This window comes from Rattus norvegicus, chromosome 2 (genome assembly GCF_021556685.1).
Source record: "Rattus norvegicus strain SHRSP/BbbUtx chromosome 2, alternate assembly SHRSP_T2T, whole genome shotgun sequence".
Lineage (NCBI taxonomy): Eukaryota > Metazoa > Chordata > Mammalia > Rodentia > Muridae > Rattus > Rattus norvegicus.
The window spans coordinates 170,347,328-170,369,889 of NC_141535.1; the positions used below are offsets into that span (position 1 = coordinate 170,347,328).

At 42.8% G+C, this 22,562-nt stretch overlaps 1 protein-coding gene across 2 annotated transcripts in view; it reads left to right on the plus strand.

Moving 5' to 3' along the window:
- Positions 1–22,562, plus strand: part of Dchs2 (dachsous cadherin-related 2) — a 213,656-nt gene that overhangs the window by 95,786 nt on the left and 95,308 nt on the right. For both annotated transcript variants that reach the window (NM_001447363.1, XM_087623215.1), the window contains 1 exon segment: positions 14,883–15,074. In NM_001447363.1, the coding sequence (NP_001434292.1) occupies positions 14,883–15,074 (192 nt within the window).

Below are 22,562 nucleotides of genomic sequence, written 5' to 3' on the forward strand. Positions count from 1 at the left end.
GCTAAAATCAATCCAGAATAGAACACGGAGGTTGCTCTCAGGCATGACAGGCTGTTTACAGCCCTGTTTCTGCTTTCAGTCCTCCCGAAAGGCAGATACGCCGAGAACTTGTGTCCATACATGTGTTTCCTATTCCCTGTCCGTTTAGCAGGAAGTAGATTCAAGTGGAAAGCACGGTCTTGCCTATGAATTGTGTGATGTAAACGGAGAGCCTCTCCCTCTAATCCTTTTGCCAGGCTGTGATCTAGGATGGGTAGATCTATGGTTTGCAGAGAACTTAATGAGTTCGGGTATGCATGATTGGCTTCCACCTTAGATTTGAGTAGGAACAAGGAATTGTACTTCTTTACCCAATAAATTAGTATGACATTATGACTTAGTGGTATTGCTGGGGAAAGATTCTTCTGTATGGCACAGTATAACGGGGAGGCATCCAGGGATAGGGGTGGATCCTTCTTCTGTATGATGTTATGACAGATGGCATTCAGTTGGGGAAGGGTCCTTTGGGATCTCAGTGGAAGGAGAATGACTAAATGCACTGTTGTCATGGGAACAGTATTGTAAAATGAGAAGCCTGTTACCATTATTTCCCACAAATCATCTGCAAGGTTTTGAAGTCACTCTGCATTGTCAGCACATGGTTGGGGACATGCCTCATTCTGTCTCTGACAGTGATTTGTTGAGCCGTGGAGGAACATTCTGGAACCACGTTGTCTGACAATAGAAGGACTACCGTTTGATGGACGAAACCTGGTGGAAGGAACTGAGAATTAGAAAGAATAACTGAACTTATTTGTATACTTATTATAGATCAGGCATTGACTACTTCTGCACACTCTTCCCTTTAAATCTTCACAGGAAGCCGGAGAAGGGGCAATTAGCTTCCAATTAGCCTCATTTGACACGATTCATTAATGAATGACTTCAAATTCAAACCCCTGTCTGAGACACCTGTTCTTTTAGGGCATAGAACAATTTGCATATGTTGATTGTTTACTCAAATAAAGTTAAGGATCCAATCAGATATCACTGATCATACTCCGTGGCCTCAGGGGGCCATACACTTTAGACTTTTTAAAGAGAAGGCATTAAATAATCTTGTTTCAGATTTCTCAAAGAAAACTGAGGTATTCCAGGTTTTCATTTTTCAAGAAAGAATTTTTTCTTCATGTAGCCTTGGCTATCCTGGAACTAGTTCTGTAGACCAGGCTGCCCTGGAACTCAGAGATCCCCCAGCCTCTGCCTCCTGAGTGCTGGGATTAAAGGCATGCACCACTGTCTGGCCTCCCTTTTTATCCTTTAATTGCTCTTTTTACTTGCTGCTTCTTTCTATACAGTTTTATTCTACCCAGTGCACATATGAGCCAGCCTCCTGATGGGCCATGTTTTTGTTACTCATTTCTAGGGGTTGGGGAGAACAACAGAAATCTACCTCCCGCCCACATCTGCCACACCCTCGTTTTGAGAAACGATTGCTGGAAGAGGTCATGTTTCAGAATTGGTAACTGCAAAATAAGGGTTTAGGGAAATGATATCTTAAAAGCAAAGCTACTAATAAAAAGTAAAATCCAACTTCGGAAAAGTTAAGTGTAGAATGGGAAAAAAAATTCCTGCTGTTCGGCATGACCAGGCTTAGAGAGCAAAGGAGAGAGGCCACGAAGGAGGAGCATTGTCTAGAAGAGGCCATCTTGAAACTGACGGACCGTCATAAGTTTGTGGGAGGAAAACAACATTTGGTAAGATGCATAAGAAGAATAAGCATTTTTATGTTTTAATGATGCAATATTGTATTGAAACTAAGCCCATTTCCTGAATTGGGCCAGTTTTAAAAAAACACAAATCAAATCAGTGGGGTCTCTTCTTGGCTGTAGAATTTGTTATCCCAGACGTCCACTATCCTTATTTCAAACTTTTGGCTCAATTTACAAAAGAAGTCAAGAACAGAACTAGAGAAAAATAACCAGTCATTAGCCCTAGTCCAAATGGTATGTGTGGATTAAGTAGGATTTGAAAAACATGGAAGAATTTTTGCCTAATAAATATTCACTCATGTAACAGTTTATGTTCTCTCCCTGTGCCAACTTTTATGGACTTTCCAGTGTCCTACTTGACTGTACATTGCACTTCTTAGTGTGAACCCCTTTCTACTCTTAGACCCTTCTCTGTCTCCTCCACTCCTCATGGATGTACAGAGCCTTGGCTCTTACTCCCCTCACCACCCAGGCTGTTGACTTCATTGAGCCCCAAGGTTTTGGACACATAAACTAAATCCAAAGGAGACAGCATTAGAATAACACAGGAGAGTGATTTGAAAGTGCAGAGGATCGGAAGATTTTTCCAGCTGAGGTCCAGGGTAAACTCAGAGGCAAGCTACACTGGGTCTTCTTATTCACAGAAGTGAATTATGGGTAGGAGTTAATCAGCAGGAAGTGGAGCAGGGAGGACATCCCATGCTTGAGGCAAAGACTGGAACAGGCACTAACAGTGGGCTTTGCATTTAGATGGAGCAGTAACATTTAAAGGACTAGGAGAACACAGAGTATAAAGAGGGGTTGGGGTGCCTTTAGAACCTTGAGTATAGAGGAGTATGAGCGAGCAGTGGATCTGCAAAGGCTTCTTCCTTCCTGAGTTCACAGCCAGCTGAGGGGTGGCAAGCACTAATAGGAGTTACAGAGCTATTGTGATCATAGTAAAAGCAGATTGGAGACCACACTTCGGAGTGGTGGCCCAGTGAGATCTAATACCTCTGCCTGAATAGAAGCTCCATACGGGCCTCTTTCACTGGGGGCAGAAATGGACCACTTGTCAGACAGTTGGAATGAGTCTCTCCCTCCCTTCTTCTCTCCTTACTCTTCCTCCCTTCCCCCAACTCCTCCCTGCCTCCATATTTCCTTGCCTTTCTTCTACTCCACCCCATTTACCCTTTCCTTCTTCCACATTTATTGTCTTTACATTTTATCACAGCCATTGCTTTTGACATGTGAAGAAAAGCATAGGCAAAGACAGGCACAGCATTCGTATTTGAGAATGAGCTCAACGATTAAAGGGGAGGGGATCTGAAAAGCAAACCCCAGACAGGCCTCAGCTGACTAAACTCTAGTTCTTCTCCCTACACCAGGATTCTATAGAACCACACAAAGGACAACTCCACCAAACTTCTGGGCTTATAAAATATCCATAGAAACTTTCTTCTTGAAAATACAGGGAAGCACACAAAAAGTGTTGGCACACTCCTCACACAGGAAGCTTGGTCAGTCCATAGTACTTCCTGCCTCTGAGCTCCTTCTGGTCTTCAGTGATCAGCTCTCAAGGCCACAAATCCTCTGTCTTAGTTTATTCTCTCACTTGCCCCCCTTTTCTGTATTTCCTTGCTTGGGATATTTCACTACTCTCCAAGAAATCCACTCCGATATTTCTGAGCCAACTCTACTCGTCTGTCCTTGCCACCATGATGGGTGAAGTAACAGATGTGAGGGGCAGTCAGGTGACATGAAGACAAGTGGGAGGTCTCTGTAAGAGTGTCTTAGATGGCCTTCAGAGGGTCCAGAGCCTTAAGTCAGGCCAGTGCATGGAAGCTGTGTGCATAGACATACTAGAAGTGTACACCTTCCTTGACGTGTATAGGATACCAAAAGAGCTGGATTCTCAAGGGAGATACAACCCAGCAAGAGTTAAGAACTTCCATGTTTAAATGAATAACTATGAACACATTGTGACAAGTATGTGTTGTGCAATCTAAGTAATGTAAAATGTCATTAATAGTGTCCCCAGTACATGAAGACTCATTTAAAACACAGACATATCTACCTCCGTGAAGAGAGTGACTGGGCCAGCCAGCTGCCCACACAGTAGTCTTTTTTATTGCTACGGAGTCCCTATCTTTTCACCCTCATCCAAACGGCAACATCCTCTGGGTGCTTTCCTAATCCTTCCACCTGTGTCAGCTTTGCTCTACTCCACAGCCTCTGTCCTGCTATGTTCAGCCGTGTTGGGGGCCCTAAGTGATGAGGCCAAGAGATGAGGGCCTTGGACCTCAGACACCGTAAGACAATATAAGTATTTCTTTCTAAGTCATTTTGCTGATTATTTTATAGCAGTAATAGAAAGTTGACTAACACTCCATGACAGTTTTGGCTTAAAAGGTATTTCAGACACAGTCAGCATTTGAGCATCACTGATAGCATTGGGATATGAGTTTCCCACTAAGAAGTAACTCATCTAAAACAGCCTTCATGTGAAGAGACTATTTAATCTTCTTCATACTGTCTTTTTCTCACCTAAGTATGTACTAGGATACAAAATCCCCTTTCCCATCAACCAATAGTTTCATGTCTTGCTGTCAACTGAAAATGTCATGAAATGAGCTAGACACCCTTATATGTGGGATTTCAGGCAGTATGCAGAGGGCCTAACGTGAAAGAAATGGGCTCTGTACATAGTTTATCTTAGGGAAACATTTAGAGTAACACAAGGGATCTCCTTACACCTAAATGTCTCCTAGGTGTCCATTCCTCAGCTGGCAAGACATCACAGTGCTTCAATGAGTGTGTGGAGGTCTGAATGAGAGAAGCTTCCATAGTAGCTCAATTTGTGGAACTGCTTGGGCAAGATTAGATGTGGTCTTCTTGGAGCGGGTGTGTCTGGGTGGGCTTTTGAAGTTTTAAGAGCTCCTGACAGGCCCAATTTCTGTCTCTCTGCCTGCAACTTTTGAGTCAGAAATACACTCTCAGCTACTGCTCCGACCATGCTGCCTGCTGCTTCCCATTGGGATGTCCACGGCCTCAGCCTCTGAAACTGTAAGCAAGCCTCCAAGCAAATATTTCCTTTTGGAACTTGCCTTGGTCTGATGTCTCCTGACAGCAATAGAAGAGTGACTGAGGTAGAATATGACACCCATTTCTATGTTACATTTGCTAATGTACTATGTCTTTACTTTGTCCATTCTCAAAATCATCTGAAGCCATTAGGAAAACTGTACAAAATTCAGCAAGACGTAATAAAATTAAAGGAACAAAGAGATCACCACTTGGGAGGCAGAGGAACGAGGATAGTTTGAAGACAGCCTGGTCTACACAGTGAGTTCCAGGATAGTCTGAGCTGGATCGTGAGACTATGTCAAAACAAACAAACAAACAAAAAAAAACAAAGAAAGGAAGGGGGAAGAAAGAATAGGAAAGGAAGGAAAGAAAGGAAGGAGGAAGGAAAGAAAGGAGGGAGGGAGGAAGGAAAGTAAAGAAACAGGGAGATAATGTGGATTATAACAGTGAGATGGAACCAGGAAGAACATAGTTCCTGGAAGTAGACTGAAAAGCCAGGTGCATGTGTTCAGGCTGACACAAGCCCTGTCCCCTCTGCATCAGGGACAGCTCTGCTAGCCAGGAGAACAGCAGTTGGCTTTCCCTGTCCACGGAGACTTTCTCTGTTCCTCCTTATGAGCAGAAATGCAATAGAAAGAACCCAAATGCAGTGTTTATAAGGACTGTGCAGGTCTGCAGAAGTGGCCGGATGGAGCAAGGCTATGCAGCCTATGCTGCTGTACCCTTCCCCATCTGGGACAGCTTTGTCCTCCAGGAGAGTGGAACTGCTCACATGAGCTCAAGTTTCCAAACAGCTGTGAAACCTGGAGCTGTTAGCTGTGTTCTAGAAGGCTGGGGTCACCACTGTCACCTCAGAGTTTGCATTGCCCAAGCACCTGTAGGATGATGTCATTATGCCGCAAGGAAGGTCCAGGATAAGGTGAAGCCTATCATTGGATGAGAAGGAAAGGTAGGCAGGGCAAAGTCTAGGAAGGAGGGAGGAGGAGGAGCTAGGGAAGGAAGATGGAGACAGAGGAGGAAGATGATTCCGATCCAGGTGGTCTAGGTCAATTTTATTTTGCCTAGGTGGGTGGTTCCTATCTTTATTAACTGGTAGTGAATTTATTCTGTGGATAGAGATTGAGGATTTAACATGTAAATCTAATTGTTAAACTACAAGTTTCAGAAGTTTTTATTTTACCGGGCTATAGGGGATGTGAATAAAGTTCCCGGCAAGCAGAGAGACAACCTGTCTCACTCAGTTCTGGAGGCTGTGCTAGGCTATAGAATGCCTGGGGATAGCATAGCGTGTTGCCACACTAGAACAGCCCGTGGAACGTGATGTGTGTGTCAGGTATGGTAACAACCCACCAAGGGGACAGTGTGTGAAAATGGCTGGCAGAGAAATAGCCGGAGCACGCGCCTTCCACGGTTCTGTGCAGAGTGGGAACACACGGGTACCGGTAGCTACCTATCCATTTTTTATTTTTACCACAACAGGCACCCACTTTGCCTTCCTAGGCATGGTCTTCTGCATTGCAAACAGATCCCTGTCTGTGCTTCTTTCTTGGACTATGTCCTTCAGGGTGAGGACCTCTGTTTTCAAACCTGGGGTGTCCCCTTGCTTCTCAAAATACAGGTAGTAACAGCAGGCCTAAAAGCCAAGGTGATATGGTTCAAATTTATGACCCTTATCCCCCCCAAAGAGAAACATAAACACGAATCCTTTGGGGCAGTTTCCCAAATCCAGCTCTTCTCTGTGGACCTCGCAGATGTTTCAGGCTCTCCTTCGTGGGTGGAGGGAGAGGATGGCTCTTGGGGCTCACAGAACAGAGGAGCTAATTTGGGTCTATAAATGGAAAAGATCTCCATAAAACTGTACAAAAACATATCTTTAAGAAATGAACATTTCCCAGGCTCCTGCCCCAAGAGAGAACACCTGCTAGCATTTGGCATGCTACTCACATTTTTATTTTTGGGGAAAATAGTGAAGTTTACATAACGTACACATGGCCTTCTGTCCTGAGCTAGGGCACCTGCAGAAGGGAATGAGTTTTAGCTTTCAGCAGGTCATATAGCACCAAGTGGTGGCCCATTCCCTTTGGTTGTCACTGGAAGCACAGGTGGAGAGAGAGAGAGAGAGAGAGAGAGAGAGAGAGAGAGAGAGAGAGAGAGAGAGAGAGAGAGAGTAAGTATCTGGTGATTGTCCTTTGTTGGGGACATGAGTGTCACCCTCCCCTTTGGGTTCCTACTGCTGTACTGTCCAACCCATCTGGTATCAGGAAGGTGTTGAGAGGTCAGGGGAGGTGCCTGGCTGGGCTGCCCCTCTGGCCTGTTCTTTGGCTTCTATATAGGCATACAAAAATAAACCTGGCCACTCCTTGGAGAAATAAATGTTCATTGCATTTTTTGGAGCTCTTTTTCTGTTCAATACTTTGTCTCCTGTTACAAGCCCAACACTGAATTCTCCAATGAGTCTTTGGTTCTAGAGTGTAGGGGAGGAGGAAGTCCCCCATACCCTGGAGAGCATAAAGACCAAAGGGCCACTGGGGCATGGCTACATGAGGGATGCCATCTTGCCAGCATACCAGCTCCGTTGTTCTAAAGAGTGTCAGTGGAGATATACCTCAATGGTAGAGGACTTACCTGACATGCGAGGCTCTGGGTTCATTCTCCTGAGCCTCACAAAGCAAGCCAAGAGATGCCAATGCTATCAGCATTGTGTTTCTTGTGTTTCTTTCACACCTGTCCTTTTTATGCTGGACAAGGCACTGCACTCACTTTGGCCAAATAAACAGGTGGCCAATTACCGACCAATTACCAGTTTATTTAGGCTTAATGTTTCGTCCCATGCCTGCCTTTTCTTCCACAGTCTTCCTCCTATGGAATTACTTTTAGTTTTGAAAAACAAAACAAAATTCATTTGTTTCATTTCCATTGATTATCTAACATTTAGTCCCCCCCCCCCCGTGTGTGTTCATGTAAGCATTTGTGTGTTTGCTCCTGTATGTGCAGACCAGAGGTTGAGGTTGAGTCACTTGCTTTCCACTGTATTTTTTTTTTTTGAGGCAGAGTCTCTCACTCAACATGAAGCTCACTCCTCAGCAAGACTGGCTGGCCAGCAAGCTTCCAGAATCCTCCTGTCTCTGCCTCCCCAGTGCTGCGATCACAGGCGTGGGCTGCCACATTTTGTTTTTCATGGGTCCTGGGATTGCAAACTCAGGTCTTCACAGACAGCAAGAACTTTAATGACTGAGTCATCTCACAGTCTTTATTTTTGAAATTTATTTTTTCACTGGAGATAGTTTTTTTTATATAAGTGGTATATTTTAAATATTACTTTTAATTGGCTTTTTAAAAAACATAGTAATGAAGGTATTATATATATATAGTTTTAATATCGGTTTTAAATTCTATCTTATGTATGGATTATAATTTAATAATTTGTTAGACATTTGAATTCTAGAACAATGCTATATTTTACTTCTCAGTGCAAGTCCCTCTTTATATAGCCCTAGAAGTATATGGAATCACAGAGGTGGATGCTTTTTGATGTGGGAAAATGTTTAGCAATGTAGAAGAGGTTATTCTCTTTGTAGGCTATAGAAATTACTGGCTATTTGATTCATCTTTTCTACTGATCATTATTCTAACAATTGCCAATTTGCAGCACAAAATGTTTCCTTTAACATTAATTTGATTGTTAGTGAAATTGAGTCTCCTAATATTTATTTCTGTGACTTGTTTGTTCATGTCCTTGGTATATTCTTTCTCTCCCTCATATTGGGAAATGTATGCAATTTTCCTTTTTAAAGACCTGTTTCTAGTAAGGTTCGTGTGTGTGTCCATGTGCGTGTGTCCATGGGCGTGTGCGTGTGCATGTGTGTGTGTGTGTGTGTGTGTGTGTGTGTGTGTGTGTGGTTTGTTGCAGATATCATATATAATTTATCTTTAAACTTTTTATGTGCTTATCAAATAGACTACTATATACATAATCATTTTTGACCCTTTTCCTTTCTGATTTTTGTCTGTTTTGTTTATTTGTGAAATCCCCTTTACCTTCAAATTTCTCTCCAGTCTAAGGCTCAGCCAAATATATATTTACACATTAAATGATCTCATTGTTTGCACTTAACATCTGTATAGAATTTGTTTCAGCATGAGGATAATATCAAACTGGATTTATTTTCCCTCCATGTGCTTTGCCAATTTTTTTTTAGCAATTATGTGGATAACCCCAAATTCCTTGGTGGTTTCCTTTGTAATTGTACAAAAAAAATGTAGTCTTACCAGGATCTGTCACAGACCTTGCTTTTGGGTTCATTGATCTGCCTGCCAGTTCTTTTTATAGACCGTGTTGTTTCCAGTGTTTTGCAGCAAGGCATAGAACAAGTCACCCTCCTGACCCATTTGTTTGGGTAGTGTGACACGGGACGGTTAATAAGCAGTAGAATTAATAGTTCATTGATTTTACTGAACACGTAAGGCAATAAAACATGTCAGAACAATTTCTTGCCTATAACCGGAGCCTATTCCGTTTACCAAATCTGATAGCGAGTATCAACCTATTTGACAATGCATTTTAAGTCACGTAAAAATGCATTCTGTTTCCAGTCTCTTCCACAGGCCTCGAGGTTTGTCCTTGTCTTTTGCCTGCCTGATTTTAATTGTACCATTGTGATGGGTGTTGGTCTGAGATCTCTATAGTGATTAATAGTTTGTTTTAGGACTGAGAACCTTGTAGCTGGAGAGATGGCTCAGTGGTTAGAGCCATGCATGACTCTTACAGAAGACCCATATTCAACTCCCAGCATCCACATCAGGGAGCCAAACCTCCAACAACCAAGTAAAACTCCAGCTCCAACTTTGTCTACTCCCTCTTCTGGCCTCTGGGAGCATTGCATCCATGTGCACAAACCTGAACACAGACAAACACACACATACAATACACATAATTAGAAATTAAATTAATATTAAAAATTGTTTCTCATTGAGAGTTGATAAGTGATGTGCAATATTTTATTGATACGTATTTCCCCCATAGGTAAGTAGAACAGTAAAGAAAATTATTCTTAAGAATAATTTCATCTTACTTTATTTAGTTAATTAACGTCAAAGACAAAATCTGGCTATGTGCCAAGTAAAGTCAGACTGGCCTAGAACTCACTATGTCAGCCAACTGGCCCGAAGCGCACACTCCTTCTGCCTCATCCATACCTTGCTATGCTTGTGTCTTTTTTGTTTTCTGTTTGTTTTACACTCTGTGCGTGTACACGCACTCATGCCAAGGTTGTTCTGTCCTTCCTTCAACCATGTGGGTTCTGGGGCTCAAACTCAGTTGTTCAGGGTTGGCAGCAAGGTCATTGATCCACTGACCCATCTGGCTCACCCTGTGCTTACATCTTATAAACAACATTTGATCCATTCTCTCATGCAAGATGCATTTCAACTATGGTTCCTCTCTGTGTGACTAGGGCACCAGTGTTATGGTGCCCAAAGATGCGGTAAGAAGTGGGGGTAAATGTCACACATGCCATTGGGCTTAAATCCTAGCAGGGAAGAGACAGTGTTATCAACAAACAAATCAGAATCTGCACCAGTGTCTGGAGGAGCAGCGATTCTGGGAAGGTCACTCGGGAGTGGGTCAGCTTCCGGAACTTGCTGTTACACATCACCACCATTTTGATGCTCAAAACAACAAAACAATGGTTTCTCACATTTCCAGTGGGACAAACCCCAGCTCTGAAGGGGCCTTGCTTCTCCGAGGGGTGTAGGAAGAGTCCTTTCTTTGTCTCCACCGTTTGGTGCCCTGCTGCTTTTCTGCCTGTAGCCACATGAGCCCAGCCTCTGCCATCATGTCAGCACGCCCTCTTCTGTCTGAGGTCTGCATCTGCCTCTCAAAGAACACTTGTCACTGAATTTAAGTTCACTGCCAAGGATAAACACCCCCAGACCTTTAAAGGAACCCCAGTTTGCCATATGAGGTGGCTGCTCTTTGATCTTATAAGGTAATTTTACAGGGTCCTTTGGGATGAGGACACTCCTGTCTCTTTTTGGGATCAACCTTCTAGGTAGTCAGTATGAACTGAAGGGAGAAGTAGTTTCAATACGTAAGCATTTGCTTCAGCATCCAAAATCTGGGAAAGACCACAGAACTGGCAGGGCAACTGAGGCACGTCAGGGAGGAGAGAGCAGGCCAGACTGTAAGGGATGTGTTTCAATGAAGTGAAATGATTAGCTGTGGCTGACAGATACCTCAGAACATAAGGCAGGAAACCGATAACATTGCTTTTAGAGACTTGGCAAGGCAGCATCCACTGTTAGTGAACCTGCCAAAACTGTGTTCAGAGAGTGACATGCTTGCGTCACTGTGGTCCTCAACATTGGATCCAACCTCCGCTGGGGGATTACTGTCTTGGTTTAGATATGGGATCAGTAGACAGCTAACTGCTTCAAATGCAATAATTTGTTTTGTGATTCCTTTTTATTTTCTGTTTGAAGTTCTGTGGACGCATGTGTAATGTCAGACCTTGGTTTCTTTCAAAAACAAAAAAACAAAACAAACAAACAAAAAACCACACGCTTGCTATTTCACCAAAAGTTGTTATCTAAAGGTTTTCCCAGAACCCCCATCCCTTAGTAGAGGAATCTGGAGTTTTTCTAAAAACAAATTTGTCACCTATTTAAATGATCAGGTAAAGAGCATTAATACCAACAAGAACAACACTCTCCATCTTTGCTAGGATGAATGTCTAGGAATGTGATTGTGAGGTGGCCTCTGATGTTGGGGAGCAGACATTCCCATGCAGAAGGGGGCTTTCTGGATATGAAGCATTCAGACACGACCATTTCTCACAGCTGCTAATGATCTCGAAAAACCCCCAGACTTCCAAAGACAACAGATACATCCTCTAAAACCATGTGGTCTTTGCAAGCACATTGGCTAGATTGGAAGGCGAGGATGGATGATAAAAGTCATGTCTGCTTTCAGTAGCATGTATGAAGGAGTGTTTGGGCTTACGGGAACATTTTGCTTTCAAGACACTTCTCAGTCCAAACCCACAAGGGCCATTTTTTTTTGGAGGGTGTGCTCTCAGGGCGGAATCCTTATTCAACATTAATATGAAGATGCTGATAAGAATTCTCTAGCTCCCAGGAAGCTAGTAACAGGAGAAGGGTGCTCATAATCTGTAAGTTCCTTAATGTCTCAATTACATCTGTGGAAAATCAAATTCAATGAGAATAGTTATGAGTTAGAGTGAATTTAAAGTAAACCCATCAACTTTGGGTGGGGAAGAGTGAGTGAGATGGCATGGGAGAGGGAGAAGGAGCTTGAGTGTGCTGGGATCAGCTCCAGGATAAATCCAGAGATGCTGTCCTCCCAGTTCTTCTAACCGTTCAGCTCCACCCCCAGATTGTATTAGCATGAGCAGCTCCCTGCTTTGATATCAGTGGTGGTCTCCAGAGAGGCATGTCATGTCACCTCGATTCCTAACTCATCAAGGTTTCTTCCTGAGGTGTTAAGGAAGAAGTTTTCATTTTCTGTTTTTCAAATTGCCCCATCAGTCAATGGATACTGGGCATCGCAAGCCTCATATAAATGCTAAGACAATTCTAGGCAACCAAGATCCATCACCAGGAAGCTGGTTATGCTGCTAGAACAACAGGTAAGTATTTCTAGGGGGTGGTGGAGAGCAGAGGGGGCGAGCACTCTCATTTTATGGTTCTGAGCTCAGATTCTGAAACATTAGCACAAACTAAGTCCTGTATTCTTTCTAACTTTGGATCTCTTAAATTTTTCTCTGCCAGAAGTCCCCATGAGAAAAAAAAACCCATAAAGTGGAAACAGGGAACATGTTTTCATATGAGCCAAAATACTTGGTCATACATGCTATTAAAGGCTGAGAATGGGTTTTAGAATTCCGTTTGGTGCATTTGTCTTCTAATGCAGCCAAAATTATCGAGAAGACCACATGGCCTTAGAGGGTGTGCTTGTTGTCTTTGGGAACCAGAGGTTACTCAGTTTTTAAAAGCTGTTAGCTTGGAACAGACCGAATGGATTATAGGGGGACTTTGTGGGTTTTCTGGTTCCATCCAGATAGTGAAAAGAGTAACTTAAAAATGTGTTAGCTGGTCACAGAGGACGGATGATTTCGCCAGAAAGCGAGAGACATGATGTGGAGATAGATGTAAAGGGCCCAAAGAAAGGGAGGAAGGGAGGGAGGGAGGGAGACAGACAGACAGACAGACAGACAGACAGACAGACCACTTGTACTTGAGTATCATTGGCAAGGGGGCCAGGTAGCCCGTTGCCATGGAGCTTGCTCTCTGAAGTTTAAGTAGGATGCCAGGTGGATTTTTGTAAAAAACACTGAAGTATGCCACTCAAACACCACCAGTGTCACACGTCATTGATCCACTCGAGGCAGCATGTTGCAAAGTGTAGGCTGGTGGAGAACTGTTTGTGTGTGTGTGTGTGTGTGTGTGTGTGTGTGCATGTGTATGTGTGTCTATGTGTGTGTGCATGTGTGTGTGTCTGTGTGTGTGCATGTGTGTGTGTCTATGTGTGTCTGTGTCTGTGTGTGTGCATGTATGTGTGTGTGCATGTGTGCATGTGTGCATGTGTGTGTGTGTCTGTGTCTGTGTGTGTGCACGTGTGTGTGTCTGTGTCTGTGTGTGTGCATGTGTGCATGTGTGCATGTATGTGTGTGTCTGTGTGTGTCTGTGTCTGTGTGTGTGCATGTGTGTGTGTCTGTGTCTGTGTGTGTGCATGCGTGCGTGCATACGTGTGTGTGTGTGCACGTGCGTGTGTGCGTGCGAGTGTATCATTTCGAAAGTGTGGCAATCAAGGGACCAATGATCACTCAGACTGATGAAAATGCCTCTTTTACTCTAAGTGCCATTTAGATGCTTACTGCTATTAATTGGGTTAAAAAAATCAAAGGAATTAAACATGAGCCTGCAGGTTTAGGAGTTTGGTACTTCACATAATCTGTTATGCATCTCATTACTCAAAGCCTCTCTCCCTTCATCTCTAGTTTCCTTTTCTGTAATTTTACTTACCTCTGGTCGGCTGGTCTGAAAATGTTAACAGAAAATTCTAGAAATAAACACAAGTTTTTAATGGTTATTCTTAGTATTTGTAATGGAATCTTGATTGTTTTCTTCCTACCAAGTGCAGTAAATCATCTCCCTGACCATAACACATCTTCTCTGCTTGGTTATTGGTTATTATTGTTAATTCCTCATTGCACTGCGTGGCCACCATCGTGCACATATAGGAAAGAGCCTAACGTTTGGCACCACGTGGTTTCAGGCATTCACTGTGGGCATTTGGCCTTCATCCCCTTGGGTGAGGAGTGTCTATGGTATGTGCAATATAATCAGTTAAAATAAAGGCTTTCGTAGTTCTGTTGGGCTGACCACAAGACTGCCAACAAAAGTATCATGTATGGAATAAGAACGAGCAGACTTTCCCTGAGCGGCCACCGCCATATGTCCATGCACTGCTTTAGTGAGCAGTGGCAGACTGGCATTCCATCCTCCTGTGCCCCCTGGACAGGAGCTGCAGAGCCAGTCCCTAGCAGCATGGCTATGTAGGGCTCTGACTGGGACATCCCTTCTGAGTGGAAACCTGCCTAACTCTAAGTTGGATTTTAAACTGACAGTGGTTTTCTAGAAACCACACCCCTTACTTCTTTTGCCTGGCTTCTTTTGTTGGTGTTCACGTTGCTGCTTCCAAATACACTGAGTGAAACAGCAGATGTCTGTAGGGTTTTGTAGCCATACGAATGTGTATAGATCCTTGCATTTAGACAAGATCCCTCAGGTATAGTGAAAGGAAGTAAGAGTGTGTGGGGCTGGACCCCGAGACCTTGACCCTTTAATTAGAGTGGGCCAAGAAGGTGAAAAAGAGAGTTTTCCTATGGAGAAGGAGGCTGAAGACTTGTCAGGCAGGAAAGCAGGACAGGGAGAGCTTATCCCAAGCTCTGCTTCCTGAACAACCTCGGGATCTGTGAAGCATCATGTTTCACGCTTAGCTAACGGACTGACAGTACATTCACTAACCTCCCTCCTGTCTTACAGGTAAAAGCCTCGGACGCAGATGCAGGGCTCTACGGCTTAGTCCAGTATTCTCTTTATGATGGATTCCAAAGCTATGAAGCACCTCCAGCATTCCAGATCGACCCGCAGGATGGCCGCATCTGTGTGTCCCAAGACATAGACAGGGAAAGGGATCCGGGCACCTTTGATCTGCTGGTAAAAGCTAAGGATGGGGTAAGCCTTTCAGCCCAAAACACCAAACAAGACACACTGAGCACACAAAAACATGGTAATGCCTGCTGACCGTTACCTCACTGTGTTCCACCTCACCACCACTTCCCTCTAAAGCCATTTTATCATCAATAAGTATTTCTAACAGATAATGACTTTAAGTAAAGCATAGCTTCCATACATGGTGGGTCAATCTTTGATGGTCTAATATCCATGCTATACTAAAGGTGCTGGATAATCTAATTATATCTTTTAATAATTGGTATGTTTGGATTCACATTCAAGGGGAACCACACATTAATACAATTTATAGAACCCCCGAGTTCCCACCCTGGCCTTACCCTTCCCATGGCGTTTTTAACATCAGGTCACTTGTCCCGTGTATATTTTCCACATGCCGAATGTGGTTGATTGCATTCTTTAGGTTGTTTTAATTTGCTCATTTACTCTCACCATTGCCTGTGCATTGGCATTCAGCACAAGACGCTGTGAGTGGTTTCAGGTTTCTTTAGTGCCGTGTATTTCCTACCGTGTCAGCAGAATGGCTTTTCCCTAAGTCTATTATTCCTTTTGCATTTACTATATGAGCCACTTCAGCACTAATGTTATTACGTCAACCATTTATTACCCTGAAAAATAATTCAAAGGGGAAGGGGAAGAAAATCTCTCTTTCTCTCCCTCCTTCCATTTCTCCCTCCCCCCTCTCCCTTCCTCCCTCCCTCCCTCCTTCTTTCCCTCTCTCCCTCTCTCTCCCTCTTTTCAGTTTGTAGAATTGGTCATTTGATGCTCTAACTGATCCCAAAGGTGACTAATGTGTTTTATTTCCTGTTTTGAATATAAACTTTTTGATCTTATATGTCCAACAGATTCAAGACACAGCTAACCTTAGAATTTTTTAAACTTCTTTTTCATTTATGCGTGTGGTTGTTCTTCCTGCATGAGTGTCTGTGTACCTTGTGCACGTCTCATGCCTGCAGAGGCCAGAGAGAGCGTAGGGCATTGGGTCTCCCTCAAATTGTATGTAGTTACAGATGGCTGCTAGGTGGATAGTGGATCACAAATGCTGGTCCTTTGAACAGCTGCTAGTGCTCCTAAGAGCTTAGCCATTTGGAGTTCACATTGACAGAGCTCTGCATACTGGAGGTACCTTTGATATTTTTCCTATACAAAAAGCAAGCAAGCAAGCAAACAAACAAAATAAAATTAAAACTTCCTAAGCTGCCAGTAAAAACACACCTAGAAAAATAACATAAATGTAGGGTGATGTCATTATGCAGGTGAAGGCAGGTACGAGATAGAATGAGGCCTGTCATTGGACGAGAAGGAAGGATGGGCAGGAGAAAAGTTTTAGAGAGGGGAGGAGACTGGAGCAAGAGAGGAGAGAGAAGTAGCAGAAAGAACATGGAAGCAGATGTTAAGATTCCTCTCTGCACAGTTACAGGTTGTTACAAATGTTCTTAAGGGATGGATGTGTACAGGACTTTGTATGTCTAGATGAGCAAATTATACATTATCAATGGGATCAGAGGTTATTGTGTTGTGTGTTTTTTCATGTGGCGATTTAAGTTCAAGAGAGTGTGTGGTGGCTAGATATGCTAGCCTGTCACGAAATTGGGATGTGTATGTCTGGCATGGTGGCAGCCTGCCTTGGGAACTAGATGAGTAGAGAGATTGTTGCCAGGCTCAGAGAGTAGCCATTGGCAATGTGATATGGGATAGAGCAAAGCGAATGAGACGCTTTGCTGACTGAGATGAAGATGTCTAACAGAAGTCACGGGGCACTACGGTGTCGGATCTAGTGCAGGATAAAAGACAGCATTTATTTTAATTTTATAGCAACACATAAATCACAAATGTGTAGCTCAATAGATATTTGAAAACTAGGGACATTTTAGGAAGCAGATGAACTAACAATCTCTCTCATGACCCTTCCACTTCTAGTCCCTACCCCTCTCGTCCCCACCCTACACTTAACACGACCAATGTCTAACAGTACTGGCCTTTTATCTTTCACTGAATGGAAACATACATGTGTTTCCATATTCTTTGCTGAGCATTGCTTGGGACCATCTTTTATACTGTTGCATGTGACTATAATTTCCTCATTCTTATGGATCTGTTGTATATAGTGAATAAATCATAATTTTATGTTTTACAATGGATGATCTATTTTATGGTATTACAAATAGTCTTTCTATGAATACTCTTTCAAACTAAATGTATTTAAACATCTGAAACATAAATTGTTACAATATACATATTAATGAAGTAACATTAAATGTTTTAATACTTTTATATACTGTATATTTTTAAAAATTAGATTGACCATATTTACCTCCTCAAACATTTCTTCTGGCTTTGTGAAATATGTGCTAGATTAACATTGTCTATAGCCACTCCTCTGCACACCAGTTACCTTCTTCTGCCTGTCTCTAACTTGTACCCCAGTGATAAGCCTTTTAATATCACCTGCCCCTCCCTTTCATGCCTCTCAACCTTTTGTAAACAGCATCCTACCCTTATCTTATAAACTAATTTTTATATTTCCCATGCAAATGAGATCATGTAAATGAGGTCTTCCCGTGTTTCACTTATTTTACTTTATGTGAATATGTAATTATTTTTGTAATTATAATGTACTTATAATGTACCATCTCAAACAAACATCAGGTGTCCTGGCTCTTGCTCAGAGCCATCTTCACCTTCTATTTCCTTGAATGGATGAGCACACGTTTAAAGGTGGTCATGGTCCCATCCTTTGTGACCATGATGTTTACCTCCTTCAGGAGTGACTTCAGAGCTCTGTCCCCTAACCATCTTGCTTGCTGCCTGTCCACATAGATCACTTCTTTCTCTTTCTCCCTTTTTACCTCTTGCCTAGTGTCTGTCTTTTCTTCTCTGACCTAGGGGATTTTGGCTGTCCCATAATTCATTATTCATTCAGAGAAGGATGGGTTACTACAGCTGACAATTTTTAGGTCCTTTCCCTTTCCATACAAGATGTGTAGCCCATGGCTCAGGGCCACAAGAACACTGGGTGATAGAGTGAGACTTAAGAGGTAACCGCAGTCTTCACCTACTAATTGCTGCTTTCTTTCTCAGAGGAGAAACTACATCTGGAAACATGGTTGTTGAATATTTGCTTCCAGAAGCTTCCATAGATATTGATAGTGCTCAAGCATAGTGATAGACATTTGTTAGCCCAGGCTCGATAGGAGCCCAGTCCCCTGTGTGTGGAGCTTGCCCCATGTTAGTGTATTCTGGCTCGAAGTATACATACTGTCATGGAAATGGCCAGAAAATAGTTTCTTGTGTCTCTCAGCCACCCATCTGGTGGCCACTCTGACCTTCAAGGTTAATTTGACTTCCTCCTAAGCTTTGGTGGCCAGATAAAGAACTGGGCATCTGTGTAGAGATAGAAATGCCTTCAGTGAGAGATGCACACACCCCATTAAAGGTCACTGGGGGTCTATTCCCTTGAACCATCACCACAGCCCAGAGAGTATCATGCATCTTTGTAATTTAGTTATTCATCCCCTAAAAGGATCAATCCATAGGACCAAGATGCATTTCATTTTGGGAAAGACGTGGGACAAAGTTCCTGCCTTCTAAGTCTCTTTTCAGCTTCTCATGGTTGGAGGTAGCTCATCGGAGCTATTAGGCTTCCTGATCTTGATTCAGCTTAGGGCTGAAAGTGCCTACAACATTCCTCATGCATTCTTCAGAGTGTATAGGCAACTAGCAACACTAGTTGGCTTTTTCAGTGATAGGGTCCAAAATGGGAGGGACAGGAGATGAGAATATAAAGAAGACAGGACTGTTTGGGACAGAAGCTATTGTTCAGGTTCGTGGCTCATGTAAGGAAGCGTATTAAGTACACAGTCTCCTATACAATTTCCAGAGGCAGGATGGGATGCAGTCATCAGAAACTATCATACAATGAGGGAGGCCAATGTGAAGCTGATCAAAGAATGCAGCACAGGGAACAGAGACATCTCAAGGGCATCAGAGACCTAGCACACAGCAGCCTTGAGACTGATGGGAAAAGGTGGGTTCTCAGGATCTGAGCAGCTACTCCATGGAGCAGCCATAGGCTTTTACCAGCCTTACCAAGGTCATTCCTCCTTTAGAAGAGGAACTGTGTTCCTTCTGCACATATCAGGGCCTCAAGGAAAAGCTCCCAGGGCCCCCGGTTATTGCTGGCATTTCCAAGCATGTTCCTGACTTCAGACAAGGAACTAAGTTTCTTCTCCACATATCAGAACATCAGGGAAAGCCTTGGATCACCCCAGCCTGCAGCATTTCAGGTGTAGTATGTGAGTGTCTGCATGAATGTCCATGCACATATAATACATGCACATATACATATATTCATGTGTGAGCAGACACACACATGGGCATATGTCAGGTTAGCCCATGTCCTGTGTTACTGCATAATGTTTATGGAGTCCTGTGATAGATAAGCTCTGAGTTCCAAGAGGGTGAATGCTACATCTTCCAAAAACACTCAGAGCAGTGTTGACTAGCAGCATAAATTGCTCCAAACCAGGTCATCAAAAAGGTTGGTAACAATGGAGATAAAAATTGACATTGACTAAATAGGTAGCCTCTAAAAATAATCCAGACTGCATTCACAGGATAAGTCAGGTAAAGTTCAAAATGCTGTGGGAATTATGGCCATAATGAATTTATTTAAACAATAAACAACCTTGGCACATGTCCTTCAACTATTTAGAATCATCCTGAAAATTCGTAGTCTTCCCTTGGATTCTTTCATTTTGTAATAAATGACCCGTGTGTCCTTGGTAGAAAATTGCTGAGAATCCATTTGCAGGTGGTTCCTACGAGGTTTTTATCTATTGATAGAATAATTTTTCTTATGAAGCACCCTGGTTGTTCTGTGCATCTACACTCCTGCTCATTCATCTCTGTGATGACTGTCAATAAATAGCCTTAGCGCAGTCGCTTCTCCTTCTCCACAGACACCACATCTAAAACAGCCCGTTTCTGCTGCCGCAGCGCCTGCTATTTATCTCACGCACAGAGGAAGCTATGAAATTATATAATGGAACCACTTAATTGGATTGGCATTCAAGTTATTGTCTACAATTTAGCTCCACAATTTAATTATCCCATCCTTCTGTCTGAGCCTTGTATTTCTTTCTCTGATACATTTTCACAGACAAAGCCCTCAGTTTTTGGCATGCGTTTATCATTCTCTCCGCTCTTTTGCTACATCCTGAGTTCTACAGCTGAAATGTACCTCTGGGAATTTGTTTTTTAACCCCACTTCCCCCTTTGAGGCTTAAAGGAGGATTTTGACAGACAAATACTCAAGAGAGTAAATTGGCTTAGCTCCTCACCACCCTGTGTCTTCATGATAAGAGCTGGCTCTTGGAGTTGGGATTCATGGATATAATAATGGATATATATATATATATATATATATATATATATATATATATCAGGTGGAATCCTAAACATAAACTTTCCGAATAAAGGGGACATTTGTTTATGTTGTACTGTCCTACATCATCCTGTTGTCTAAATTATTCAATTACTTGTCACTTTAAGATCTGTGTGTTTGTTTATGTGGTGTGTGTGTATGTGTGTGTGCATGTGAGTGCCAGTGACCTCAGAGAGCACTGGCTCACCTCTCCAGCCCCATACTGAGCTTCTTTTTCTAGTCTTCGTTCCACTGATGACTGCTCAATTTATCTGAGGACTGTGTCCTTGCCCAGTGTGCCAGCTAAGGTATTTGGGCCAAACCCAAAGTGTCCCTCCAGCTATTCATTTGTATGTAACAAGGATTGAATCTGACACATCTTAACATCATTCTTCTTCATTTTCATCTTCGAAAGCTTAGGTTTCCCCATGGCCATTACCCACTCTCTTACCCGAACTGTTCAGTTCAACTTTTAGCTTGAATCAATACTCCATTCACCACTTCGCTCTTCAAACCCATTTATTGCCACTCAGCACATCTTCACAGACTTTTGGTCTCTGGTTGTTCCTTTATCGTCTCCCTGTGATGGAATATTTTCAATAGCCTGTAGGCTGGAGAATGCTGATCCTTTCTACTCTTTAAGGCTAAGAAGTGCAGTAATTACAGTCTGAAGGTGGTTAGATGGCTGCCCTTCTGTCTTAGTTATTGTTCTATTAGTTACTTAGTTACTCTTCTATGGTGATAAGACACCATGCTCAAGGCAGTTTATAGAAAAAACATTTAATTTGGGCTCCTGGCTTGATAGAGTTAGAACCCATGATCATCATGGCAGAGAGCACTGGAGGCAGGTTAGCAGGCATGGAGCTAAATCAGTAGCTGAGATCACATCTTCATCCACAAGTGTCAAGGCCAGAGAGCTCACTGGGAATGGCATGAGCTTTTGAAACCTCAAAGCTCAACACCAGTGACTTCTTCTAATAAGGACACACCTTCTGATCCTTCTCAAAGAGTTCCATCAACTGAAGACCAAGTATTCAAGCCTATGAGTGCCCATTCAAACCATTTATATTACATTCTCCATTGAAAACCAATTCAATCTTGGAGCTCCTGCTTCAAGAATGTAGTGCAGAGATCCCCTTTTGTCCTGTGCTGTTTTGAACTCCCAATCACTTAATATTTTTGTACTTGGCCCCACTCATAATCTTCATGTCTACCACTTTATAAGTCAGCTATTCATCACTACAGCAACACATTAAAGATGATTAGCTTTTAAAAAGAAAAAAATTTATTGTGGCTCAGGGTTTGAAATTTTCAGTCTGTTAGAAGGGTTCTATTCTTTGGACTTCTGGAAAGATCAAAAACTCAGAGCAGAGGCACATAGTGGAACATTACCTCATGCTAGAGAAATAAGCCAGAATCCTATAATACCCTTTAAAAAACACATCCACAAGCCTACAATCTAAAGATCCACAGTCCCTCCAAACAGCACCACTGTGGAGACTAAGCCTTAAACAAGTAGATATTTGAAGGAATTTCAGCATCTGAATTCCATCAAACAATGTGCCTTACCAGGTTTTCGAGATTTCAGCAGAGCCGCCCAATACCAGCCTCCTCCTTCTTTGATTTCTCATTTGCAAGGATCATCACTTTCTCTGAAATCTTGATTCCAAGCACATTACCTTCTGATAAGCATTTTTATCTCCCTTGTCACTTAGCTCAGTGGTTCCAATGCAGACAGGAATTCCTCCCTGGTAAGATCACTGAAGTATTACATATCATTAGTCACTCCAGTGCAAATTCCCTTCCCTGGAAACTCTTTGGAAAATCCCAGGTCTGTCTGTTAAAAACAGTAGCAGCAGCAGCAGCAGCAGCAGCAGCAGCAGCAGCAGCAGCAGCAGCAGCAACAACAGCAACAACAACCACAAAAACAACAATGGTATTTGAGAGGAACCTTCTCTCCTTCCAGCCATCCTGCCTTCTCCCTTACCTGATTATCAGCTGGTGTTCTTTGCCTGTTTCTGTGTTAATGAATCACACTATTTACA